Genomic DNA, 12,789 nt, shown 5'->3' with positions numbered 1-12,789 from the left:
AGTAAAAACATTGTTAAAAGGGAAGAAGCTAATCCTGAGAGTTGCAACTCTCAACGTCGGAAGCATGACAGGTAAAGGAAGAGAGCTCGCCGATTTCATGCAGAGGAGAAGGATTGGTGACTTTATGTACAGGAAACTCATTGGAAAGTTAATAAGACGAAAGATCTTTGAGTTGGATGCAACTTATTATATAGTAGTTTAAACAGTCACGGCAGGAATGGAGTAGGTCTAATTTTGAAGAACGAATAGAAGGAACATCTTGTAAGGGTAAGCAGAAGAAGTGATAGAGTAATGAGTGTCCAACTGAATACAGACTATACTAACGTGAGTATTATATGTACCTACGTCCTACAGGTAGAGTGTGAAAAACAGAAAAATAAAGAATTTTGAAGGGCCCTTTATTGCGAGATGCTCGAGACTCCTGTAGACGAAAAGTGTTTTATTGCAGGTAATTTGAATTGACATGTTGGTACAGAAAGAACGAGAATAGAAAGCGTTCATGGAGGTTTGGGGATGGGAATGAGAAATGATGAAGGAAATAGTGTGATTGACTTTGCAGTGGCATGGTATTTGGCTGTCATTAATACGTTCTTTACGAAGACTGAAGACCAGTATGTTACCTATAGTATTGGGGAAAGAGAAAGTCAGACAGATTTTGTGTTGTATAGAAGTCAACTAAAAGAGGTTACAAACTGTAAAGTGATAAAAGGTGAGTGTGTAGCTAGTCATCACTGATCGGTAGTAGTGGAGACGGAGATAAAGATGAAAAGGAAAGAAAGCAAGTAGGCCACCAGAAAGTAAAGTAGTGGAAGTTAAAGGATAAGGATTTGGCAATAGTATTTATGAGTAGAGTGCAGGAAGAGCTTGAAGAAAAAGATACGGTAAATGGCTGGTAGGAAGCCAACAGTAAAGTTGCGTTTCGAGTGGGAGAAGAAGTGTTAGCAAGAACATCTGGTAAAGCACCTCCTAGAGACAAAGAAACTTGGTAATGGAACAATGAGGTGCAACAGAAGCTTAGAGAAAAGAAATAGGTTAGAAAAAGGTATGAAAGGTCTAAAAGAGAGTAAGATAAAGATATATACAAGGTGGAAAAGAAATAAGCAAAACGCACTGTAGCTAATGCTAAGGAAAGATCTTCTGCACAGCTGTATGAAGAGTTGGAGACACCCAAGAGGATGAAAAGTTTCTACAGCATTGCTTAAGCAAGGGACAATAAGTGGGCAGATTAAGAGTGCGGATGGAAGAGTGTTAAAAACCGATGTTGAAATACAGCAAAGATGGTATGAGTACTTTAATAAATTTCTAAATGAAAAACACCACAGGAGAGGCAGAGGATGCGGGATCCCAAATGAGAATCTAATACCGGGGATAGCGAGAGATAAAGTTGCCGGGGCGTTAAATAGAACGAAGAACGCTAAGGCAGTTGGAACTGATGGGATATCATGGAGGTTTGGAAGGCACTAGGAGAAAAAAGGGTTGATATTTTGTGGCAAATATATGAGTAGGATATATGAGGAAGAAAGGATCCCCAATGCACCCATGGAGAGAGAGGAAGTGTGATGGTATCATTATATTAAGATAAAGGGGGCATTTAGGACTGTAAAAACTATAGAGGGATAAAGTAAATGTCGCACACAATGAAAATTTGGGAGAGAACTGTAGAGAAAAGGTTAAGGCTAGAGACATCAATAGGGGAAAAACAGTTTATGTTTATGCCAGAAATGAAGACAATGGATGCTTTATTTACGTTAGTTACGACAGTTAATAGAGAAATACAGCAAGAAGAAAAGAGAGCTACATTTGATATTTATAGATCTTGAGAAGGCGTACGACGCAGTTCCTTGACAAAAGCTATGGAGATATACGAGCTACAAATGGGTTCCTGAGAAGTACGCAAGGTTCGTGAAGGAATTGTATAAAGAAGCGTACTCCGAAGTAAGAACTGCTGTCGGATTGACCGAAAGTTTTCAAGTGACGTTTGGTTTGCATCAAGGCTGTTTACTGAATCCTTACCTGTTTATTCTTGTTAAGGATGTACTGACAGAGAAAGTAAGGGAAGGTGTTTCTTGTTCAATGTTCTTTGCTGATGATATCGTGTTAGTAGAGGAGAACAAAGAAATGTTGGAGGAGAAGTTGGAATGTTGGAGAAGGGCTATTGAAGAGTGAGAACTTAAGGTTAGTACGTCGAAAACGGAGTATATGTGGTTGGGAGGAAGAGGAATTGGCTCCTATATGGATATGATATGATAAAGCGTATGAATAGAGAACGTGAACTCACAGAAATTGCCAAGAAGCGTAAAACGTCTTATCTTGGACACATATTTAGACACGACAGGTATAACTTCCTTCAGCTTATTATAGAAGGGAAAATAGAAGGCAGAAGCGGCCCGGGTAGACGACAAATGACCTGGCTGCGCAACATCAAAGATTGGACAGGATTAGACTTTCAAAGTTTAATAAGGAAAGCCCAAAATAGGGAAAATTTTGGTCATCGCCAACCTTCGCTAAGAAGACGGCACCTAAAGAAAAAGAAGAAGGCTCCTATATAATGAAAAATGGGACACTAGATCGAGAAATTTCCGACAGGATACAGGCTGGTTGGTTTAACTGGAAGCGAATGTTAGCTGAAATAAAAATGTTACGGTGGATGTTGGGTAAGACTAGAAGGGATAGGATCAGAAACGACTTGATTAGGGAAAGAGCCAGCCAGGTTGACCACAGTCTTAAAAAAGATTCAAAGAACAAAGACTGCAATGGTTTGATCATGACAGACGTAGAGATGAAAACTATGTGGGATGAAGAATATAGCTATTAGACGTTAATGGAAGAAGAGGTAGAAAAAAATCGAGGAGAAAATGGATGGACTGTGTGGTAGAGGACTTTAAAGAAAAAGGTTTAGGTGAAGAAGACTCGATGGAAAGAAATGAGTGGCAATGGAGAGTAAGAAACAGTGACCCCTGATAAAGGAAAAGTTGAAAAAGGAAAAGAAGAATATAGTAAAAAGATAATATACACATCTTCGAAAACCTGTTATCTTCTTTAATACAAAACTTAAAATATAAAATGCACAAGAAAATCAATTCGGACTTGATAGGTATTTGTTCTACAATCTAACTTATTATTAAACGTTACTTTATTTTGCAGATATTTATCCAACAGGTTACAGGATTATGCTGGGCTTGCTCCGTCACTTTCTCATCTCTCAGATGTAGAGGTAATAACTCACTGAGAGATAATGCGTTATTCTTGATTCTCAACCGTGCAACCGCTGCTGCCAATTTTATTTTCTGTGTCCAAAGTGCATTTTCAGCAAAAGTTAAACCATATGCATCAAACAATTCCCGAGCTAAAGCAGCTATCGTTGTTTCCCGTTTATTGAATGATCTGTGGTACAAGTCATACATCAGAAGCCAAACTATCGGTATACTTTCGGATAACTGAAAGAAAAAGAAAATTATTAATTATTATATTATTTACAAACTATTTTATTTTATAGATGTACTATTTAGAATTAACCAAAAATTAAATAACACGGACAGATATATAGTACATTTCACGAATTTGCCGACTATTTTTAATAAGGGATGAAAGTTTTAACTTAAACGGTCCGCAGTGCTGCGAAAGAGAAAGAAACTGTCGAAGATACGCAAAAATACGGATTAGCCTGATAATGTATTTTACGTGCATTTAGAGAAATATACAATATTAGTGCAAAAATAGAAAACAATTACAAATTCTATTGTTTCTAAATGGTAGTGGTAACTATTTACTGATAAAACTATTACAATAACACTCAAAATTTTTCTTAATGAGAAAAAGAAAACATATTACCTTAAAGTGTAATTGGAAATTAAATCCATACTCATAATCACTGTTGTAGGTATCTTCATTTGGAATGTAAATGATGACTAAGTTAATTGCTTCGACGCAATTTTCACGATTCCAACATTCTTCTATTAACTTTTCACATTTCCGTGCACTTTTTTTCCTAATTTGTAGCGAGTAGCAATAATCAATGCTTCTTGTCATGTTTCCAAAACTGCTGCGTCACTTTACGTTGCGTCCAATAGAGTTATCGTAGTAAGTTTTGCATATTCCCCAAATATGTTCAATGAGATTGAATTTACAATGGTAAGTTAATGGTAATGGTAACACATTATGTCCAAAACTATGTTTAATCTAGTCTTCTATAAATATTTTTGGTTTTTCATTTCTTTTGGCTCACTGTAGTAATTAGAATTAGAAAACTGTAGTAATAAGAAAGAATGTGAAGTCATAAAAACCGTTAAAATTAGAAAGATTCAATATCTGAGTCATATAATGAGGGGCGAGAAGTACGTATTACTTAGGTTAATTATGAAAGGGAAGATACAAGGGAAGAGAAACCCAGGACGACGCAAAATATCCTGGCTAAGAAATTTGAGAGAGTGGTTCGGTTGCAGCTCATTAGAATTATTCAGAAGCGCGGACAATAAAATTAAAATAGCGATAATGATTTTCAACCTCCGATAGGAGAAGGAACCTGAAGAAGAAGAAGTAATTCCGGCTTGAAAGAATCCTGAGCAAATAAAAATTTTCATTCGTTTACCATTATTTTATTTTATGTACTGTCCAGAAATTTTTTGGTTGCTTATTTAAAATTTCTTAATGGTAAGGGGCATTATCCAAAACTCTAACAGATGGTTCATGTAAACTTGGAAGCAGTTTTTCTTTCAACTATTTCACAAACATCTCCGCATTCGTGTTATCGTCATAATCAGCCGATTTTGATTTTAACGAAAACACAGATCCGTTCTATTAATAATAGAATATTGTATTTTTGTTTGCATATTTATTTGATGTTATTTTTGTTATTTTTGTCCCGTTTTCTCCATTCTTCTACTAGGTTCAGTGTGTTGTCAGTGATTCAATGTTTTTTCTTCTTGTGGTTTTTCTTTAGGTACTTTAGGATTTGTAGTCTTTATTTCGTCTATATAACTCGTATCTTTGTATGTTCCCCTGATTGATTAGGGTTTACAGAATTTTAAAACGATGTCTCAGTGCTCCATTATATTTTTCAGACTCTTTGAGTATAATATATTTGATTTTTCTATTAGTTTTTATTTTATTACGTAACGTGTTACGGAATTCGGCTTGTAAAAGTTTGTGGTCTCACCCACAATTAGGCCGCTAAGTTTATCTTTGTGTTAACTGTTGCGTAACAACAATATTTAATATTTTTATCTTATTTTGTGTCACATTATTTTATATTACACTGTATATTAGTTTAAGATTTATAAAATTCTCTGTACCATCCAATAATCTGTATGGCGTCGATAACTTGCATTCAAATAACTTTCTAGACATAAGCTTTTAAAATCATCAAAGAATCATAACAATGAAAGGATTAGTAATTCCAAATTATCGGTTTGAGTCATTTGAAATTTCCCAACATTAACGAAAGTTACCCTTCTCAGGTAATTTTAACAATAAAATAAAAGTCGAAGGTATTGAATGGAGACATATCCGTTAGATACGTCGAGGGGGCCAGGGGGAGATTTCTTAATGTGAAGAAACGGTTACAAGCCGAGTGAAAAATCAGTTTGCATCAGTTCGAATCCAGCATTGGATGAGCTCTAGGCTCATACTCGCGCCAACCGCACTTCAGAAGGTTTAACACAGTCGGGATATTAAGTTATTCAGTTCGTGGCAATATAGTTTCATAAAGTTTAGTTTCATAAATCAGCTATCGTAAGCAAGTTATCGGCGTCCAAAATACGTTGTAGTAATAGTTTAAATAGACTTGTTAAAACGTTCTTTTCGAAACTTTCATTTGTCCCAGTTTTCTGGGTGGTCCTTCAAAGAAGTATATAAAGTGAACCTATTTCCCTAAGGACAAAACTTGTTCCCCAAGGAAAAACCAGCGACCTATGACTGGTGCGCGAAACAAAGGCATCAGGACAAGGTGTAAGGACAAACACACCTGCATCTTCGCTCATTAAGCACTAAACTTTTTTATCGTTTGCTGACAAGCATAATCTATTTTATTTTTATATCTTCCCCACGTGGAAGTTGATAATGCATGATATTCGGGGGTAATATTTTAACATTGTGTTCATGATACTAAGTTCACACTAAGTTCAAACCTACCAACTTCCCCTATTAGGACAATTAAGTTAGATTTGTACTCAATGCAACTGTATAAACGGATTTAACAGTTGAAATATGTAGTATAGATATTACAAAACGCTAATTTAGGGATTCATCATTTTTTAAATGCAACTATTCTTAACCCGGCACCGGACAGGTGAAATTTTGTAACGCTGTTCGACACGTGCGGTTTGACAAACCTCCAAGTTGAAAATATACTCATTCCTATATCTCGTAGATTTTCATAATAATATGTAATACTATAGCTTCAGGATACACTACGGCAATAAATTCCAGAAGAACATTTACTAATAATAGTTTACTATTGAACATATAGCCAATTATCTGAAATAACAATTTTTTTCGAGAAAAAAAAATATGTATTATTACCGGAGAATCAATATATTTCTATCGAAATTAATAGTATGAAAATAAGAAACTACAATAGAAAGAGTATCTAACTTATCAAAGAAAAAAACAGAATCAAATTCTATAGATTAATTATTGAGTTCTCAGTTCGTAAAGTTGGAGCAATTTTCGCAGTGTCACACAGTGTTCTAAACACAAAAAATTTCACATGCCTCAGGGAAACTAAATATGTGTGTTTAGTTTCCCTGTCTCTATTTCTGGAACATTTTAAACATCGTCCTTGCTGATTAGGTTTCTTCTTCTTTGCAGACGGTTCGGAATTTTCACCTAAAATTTTTCGGATACTGCTTCTCAACTCTCTAGATAATCAGGGGTTACTCATTCGTTCTCTTTGATGTTCTTCGATCAATTGGAAACCAAGTTTCTTCAGGAAAAGCCTTATAGCAATGTTCGGACTATAGTTGTTTTGTCTGTGAATGATCTGTCTATTGATTCCTGCAGTGTTCATTAGAGAGAAAAAAATTGTCAAACGCCAGCGACGACTGTTGCAGATACTTCGTCTACTACGTCAACTCCGCCTTTGGTCGAATTATAAAAAGAAATAATTTCAGGCAGCTTAATATCTGTTATTATTGTATCATGGTGGATAAAAGATATAAGTAAAACAACTTTTCCTTTCTTTGGTACATACGAAAAAATAGTGTATCCGTTCTGAAATCCAAATATACTCGAAAAAACTTCTCTTCCTTTCCCTTGCAGGAATTCTATGGGCAAATGAGGCTTATTTTTTCCTGATAGTACTGTTGTGAGTTTATTAATTGTTATGTCTTTAATTTATAATGTCTTTATCAAAAGGTTCTTATCTAAATTTATTAAAAAGCACAATAACTGATATTAATTTATTTATCACTAAAACTACATAATTTATAAATAAAAGCGAACGTAACATTTATATCGCGAGCGCGTCTTGAGAATTAACTGTCCCTTCCAAATAAAATGTCCTGTTAATATATGCCAGTGCCGTTATCTCGAAAAGTCTTGAGTAGACGACGGCGAAACGGTAAAGGCAAACTGGATTTCCCGCATCGGTTCGACCTTGTTCTGGAAATTCCATTCAGGTAAATAGACGCTTCTCGTAAAATCTAAAACATAAGCATGTGAATAAAAACATGTTTACAGGTTAAAACTATGACTCATATTTTTACGTAACATTGCCCCCCTCTCAAAAGATGGTTCCTCCTGGAACCTTGTCGGGACTAGAACTGGAGCGGTATGCTGGTATCGGCAACTGGACCCTCTTTTACAACTTCCAGTTGTATAAAAATGACAAGGGACGGTTTTCTCTCCGCACCAGTAACTATGCGGATTGCAACAGACTAACACCTGGACTTCGGTGTCTTTAAAGATCTCCTCCACCATATTTCGGATAACCCTCCAATCTAATTGGCGGCACTCCAACTTTGGCATGGCTAACTTTTGCACGTCGGACTCTAGTACGTGCTCTCTCAATTGAAGTAAGGCTTCCCATACATCTCGGTAGGTAGGTTGGTCACGGGCAGTGTCTTTTGTTACCAGGTAGAAAAGGTAACGTGATGCATCTTGGACTTTCAAGGTTTTACCGGGAGCTGGCACTTGGCATTGAAGTTCTGCAACTCGACCAAACTTCCTTCGAAAGACGGATGCCAACCCTGGTGCGTCTTTGATACTGGCCGGGATGGTAAGGGCCAGCGAGTGGTCATCGGGGAGCGCGAGTAGATCTTGCTTTTCTTCAGTGGTAACACCATGTCTTGCTTTACCGGTACCTCCATAGGCACCCATGAATTCCTCAAACGTGAGGTCAGACACATCTTGGACTTGGTTTACTTCCACTTCTTCATCTACGTCGTGGTCACCTTCGAAAGACGCCAGCCGGTTATGGTGTACTATCATCGGCTTTCCCCTCGGAATCTTGCTTATTCGGTAGATGACATCGTTAATCTTCTCCATAATGAGGTATGGACCTTCCCAAAACTGCTGCAATTTGGGAGAACAACCTTTTCGCTTCTTGGGATTATACAGCCATACTTTGTCGTTCTTCTTAAAGCAACCCTTTTCGGCTTGTGTATCGTACCGTTTCTTCATTCGGTCGCTAGCGATCTGAAGGTGGGAACGGACCAACTCATGTACATCGTCCATTCTTCTTCGTAATTCGATCACATAATCTTCACCTGCTACATCTTCTCCAGGTCGACACCCAAACTCTAGATCACAAGGTAGTCGCATTTCGCGTCCGAATAGGACTTTGGCTGGTGTCTGGCCTGTTGATTCGTTAACAGCAGATCTGTAGGCCATTGTGAAGAACGGAAGGTATTGGTCCCAGTCTCGCTGATGATCGGACACCATCTTTGTCAAATATTTGCCAACTGTCCTATTCATCCGTTCTACCATACCATCAGATTGCGGATGATATGCTGTAGTTCTTGTTTTCTTCATGCCTAGTCTATCACATATTCCTTGGAATAGATCGCTTTCGAAGTTCCTGCCTTGGTCACTATGTATCTCCAAAGGCACTCCAAATCGGCTGATATATTCTTGGATCAACTTATCTGCAACGGTGGCGGCCTTCTGGTCTGGAAGTGCGTAAATCTCGACCCACTTAGTAAAGTAATCCATTACTACCAACATGTACTTGCCTCCATTTTCACTTTCTGGAAATGGCCCAGCGATATCCAAAGCTATTCTTTCAAACGGGCTTCCAACATTATATTGTCTCATAGGAGCTCTCCTTTTTCGGTAAGGCCCGTTACTCGTAGCACAAATAGTACATTTCTTACACCAGTCTTTTACGTCGTCGGAACTGTTCATCCAATAAAACCGTTCCCGAATTCGCTGAAGGGTTTTCTTTACACCAAAATGCCCTCCCGATGGACTGTCGTGTAACTGACGAAGTACTTCGGCTATTCTGCTCTTTGGGATCACCAACTGTCTTCTCTTCTCTGAACCGTCATCATTTTCCAGGACTCGTTTAAGCAAGCCATCTTCCATGATAAATGAGTCCCACTGGGCCCAATACGTCTTAACTACTGAGCATAGGTTTGATATTTCTTGCCAAGGTGGTCGACGGTTTTCCTCTTTCCATTTTCGAATTTTCTGTATAACTGGATCTCGTTCTTGTTCTTCTCCGATCTGAGTAGGCGTCCAGTCGTCGTTGACAATCGTCGTTCTTAGCACTGCTGCTTCCTTGGATTCCGTTTTGTTGCAGTGGGAACACTCTGCTGGGCATGGCCTTCTGGAAAGAGAATCAGCGTTTCTATGGCTAACTCCGGCCCGGCGCTCAATCTTAAAATCGTATTCTTGGAGTCGTTCGATCCACCTGGCTATCTGACCCTCTGGATTCTTAAACTGCATCAACCACTTAAGGGCGGCATGGTCGGTTCGGATTAGAAACTTTCTGCCATAGAGGTATTGATAGAAGTGCTCTACTGATTTCACTACTGCCAGAAGTTCTCTTCTCGTGACGCAATAATTCCGTTCAGGTTTTGAAAGAACTTTACTAAAATATCCGAGGACTCGTTCCTGTCCTCCTTGAATCTGAGACAGCACTTCTCCAATTCCCACATTACTTGCATCCGTATCTAAGATGAACTCTCCTTCTGGCAGTGGATACCCTAAAATTGGTGCTGTTATTAAATGCTTTTTCAACGTTTCAAAGGCATTTTGGCAGTCTATATCCCAGCGGTAATCTCTTGCTTCCTCCGTAAGTCGCGTTAATGGCTTAGCAATATCTGCAAACTTCTTAATAAACCTCCGGTAGTAAGTACATAGTCCAAGAAAACTTCTCACTTGATGTTTGTCAGTTGGTTTTGGCCATTCCTTAATGGAATCGATTTTTCCCTTATCCACGGCCACTCCTTCTTTACTGACTATATGACCCAGATAATTGACTTTACCTTGAAATAGCTGGCACTTCTTGGGGTTTAGCATCAATTGGGCAGCTTTAAGTCGATTAAAAACGTTTTCTAAATTCCTCAAATGATCTTCGAATGTCTCCCCCAAGACGATTATGTCATCCAAATAAACCAGGCATGTTTTCCAAGATAACCCTCTCAACACATTTTCCATAAGCCTCTCAAATGTCGCAGGAGCATTACAGAGTCCAAATGGCATAACGTTGAATTGCCACAATCCAGATCCTGTGGTGAAGGCTGTCTTTTCTTTATCTACTGGGTCCATTTCTACCTGCCAGTATCCAGACTTCAAATCCAAAGTGGAAAACAATTTACTTCCAGCCAATGTGTCCAATGTGTCATCGATCCGAGGCAGAGGATAACTATCTTTCTTGGTAACGTTGTTCAGCAAACGGTAATCCACACAGAACCTCGTCGTTCCGTCTTTCTTCTTAACCAGGACCACCGGAGAGACCCATGGGCTCGTAGAAGGTTCTATCACCCCGTCTTTCTTCATTTCCTGAACAATCGTTTCAGCTTCCTCTCTTTTCGCCTGTGGTAATCGTCGAGCTGTTTGACGAATTGGCTTAGCATTACCAGTATCAATTTTATGCTTAACAACGGTAGTTCTTCCCGTCTTTCCTCCTTTCGGTACGAAAATATCACGATACTGCCGAAGAAATTCCCTTAATTTCCTTTTTTCCATCTGATTTAGAGACTGTCCTGCAACTGCAACCATTTGGTCGAATTTGTCGTTGGAATTATCAGATGTTGTCGCCTGACGGATTATGGATGTCACAGGTACACAAGTTCCTACTTTTGTCTCTCTCTTGATGGTCACTGGGTAGTCGTTAACATTGATAGGTCTCACAGGAATTTCTTTAGCCGAAGTCACCAATTCCTTTCCAATTATGATTCCACGGCCAACCTCATCGTCGTGGTTCCAAGGCTCCATCATAACAGGTGTCCCTTCGTCTACAATTCCCTGTAGTCGCGCTACTATGCTCGTTTCGCTTCTCGCAGGCACGACTGTATCTTCTGTAATGGCTGCTTGCACAGTGTTGTCATTATGTGGATAGGGAAATACCTCCTCGTTGCCAACTTTGATTACCTTATTCTTAAAATCCAATTGGAATCCATGCATATTCATTACGTCCATTCCTAATATAACATCCTCTTCGATGTCAGCAACTATAACAGTATGGACGAACTTTTCTGCTCCAATTCCCAATTGTACCTGGATTTCTCCATGAATGTTAGCATTTTCACCTGTAGCGGTCCGAAGTCGCAACCTCGATGGTAACAGTTTCTTTCGGCTGTTTATAACTGTCGGGCGTATAATGGTTCTGGTCGCTCCGGTATCCACCAACAACGTATGTCTTTTACCATTTATTTCTCCATCTACATATACACTATCTTCACGACATTTCAAAGAAGCTATTAGTATGAGAGGGTCTTTGGAAAAGTTCTGGGTCGAAGCTGCCCCCCTAAGGCTGACCCGTTCTAGTTTTCCTGATGGTGAGTTTCTTGATTTGTGTCGTACCTAGGGTGCTTACAGGAGCTTCGTACGTGTCCTATTTTGCCACAATTCCAGCATCTGATGGTCTTCGTTTTCTTGTATGTCATGCTTTTTATCATATTAACGAGCTGGTCAAGTTTATCTTTATCTTCTTCCTCTTTTACAGTTCTAACTTTACTGTACCCGCCAGAGGCCTGCGTAGCTGACTCGTATTCGAGGGCGGCGGATAAGACATCAACCAGCGTTTTGTGACGAGCTAATCGCAGTGTTCTCTGCATTTCATGATCACGAAGACCATCAATAAACGTTTGAACGGCCAATTTTTCCATCATGTCTTCGGGAGCTGTTGGATAAGCATATCGTACTAATCTGGCAATATCTACCTCATATTCTTGAAGAGCCTCATCTTTCTTCTGTCTACGATTTTTAAGCTGTGACTGATATACATGCTCCAAATGTTCGTGGCCATATCGCATATTTAACCTCTTCTTCAGTTGTTCGAAATCATCGGTCTCCTCTACGGCTATGGTCTGAAGCACATCTAAGGCATCTCCTCGAAGAGCGATAGTCAGGTTTACAGCCTTTTCTTTTTCAGACCATCCATTTGCTCTTGCGGCTGATTCGAACTGTTTCATGTAGTTGTTCCATGATGATTTTCCGTCGAAAGTTGGGACTTTCACATGGACAGTACCTCTACTTCCTTCAAATTTCGGTCGTGTTTCCAACTTACATTTCGTCTCGTCTTCTTTTGTCTCCACTGTAATTGGATTGTTTTCTCTCTCTGCTGTCCCGGTTTCCTCCATCTGCCTTTCTATCTCTTTAATCTTTTCTTCGAAGGCCGACATA

The 12,789-nt window shown here is 38.9% G+C and overlaps 1 protein-coding gene across 5 annotated transcripts in view; it reads right to left on the bottom strand.

Moving 5' to 3' along the window:
• The window catches only part of LOC140443358 (uncharacterized), a 142,139-nt gene that overhangs the window by 89,255 nt on the left and 40,095 nt on the right, over positions 1 to 12,789 (bottom strand). For all 5 annotated transcript variants that reach the window (XM_072534573.1, XM_072534574.1, XM_072534576.1 and 2 more), the window contains one exon: positions 3,133 to 3,437. In XM_072534573.1, coding sequence (XP_072390674.1) covers positions 3,133 to 3,437 — 305 coding nt within the window. The remainder of the gene's footprint in view (positions 1 to 3,132; positions 3,438 to 12,789) is intronic.

The sequence above is a fragment of the Diabrotica undecimpunctata genome, chromosome 6 (genome assembly GCF_040954645.1).
Source record: "Diabrotica undecimpunctata isolate CICGRU chromosome 6, icDiaUnde3, whole genome shotgun sequence".
NCBI lineage: Eukaryota > Metazoa > Arthropoda > Insecta > Coleoptera > Chrysomelidae > Diabrotica > Diabrotica undecimpunctata.
Note: the sequence above shows the minus strand (reverse complement) of the source record. Positions and strands in the feature narration are given on the sequence as shown.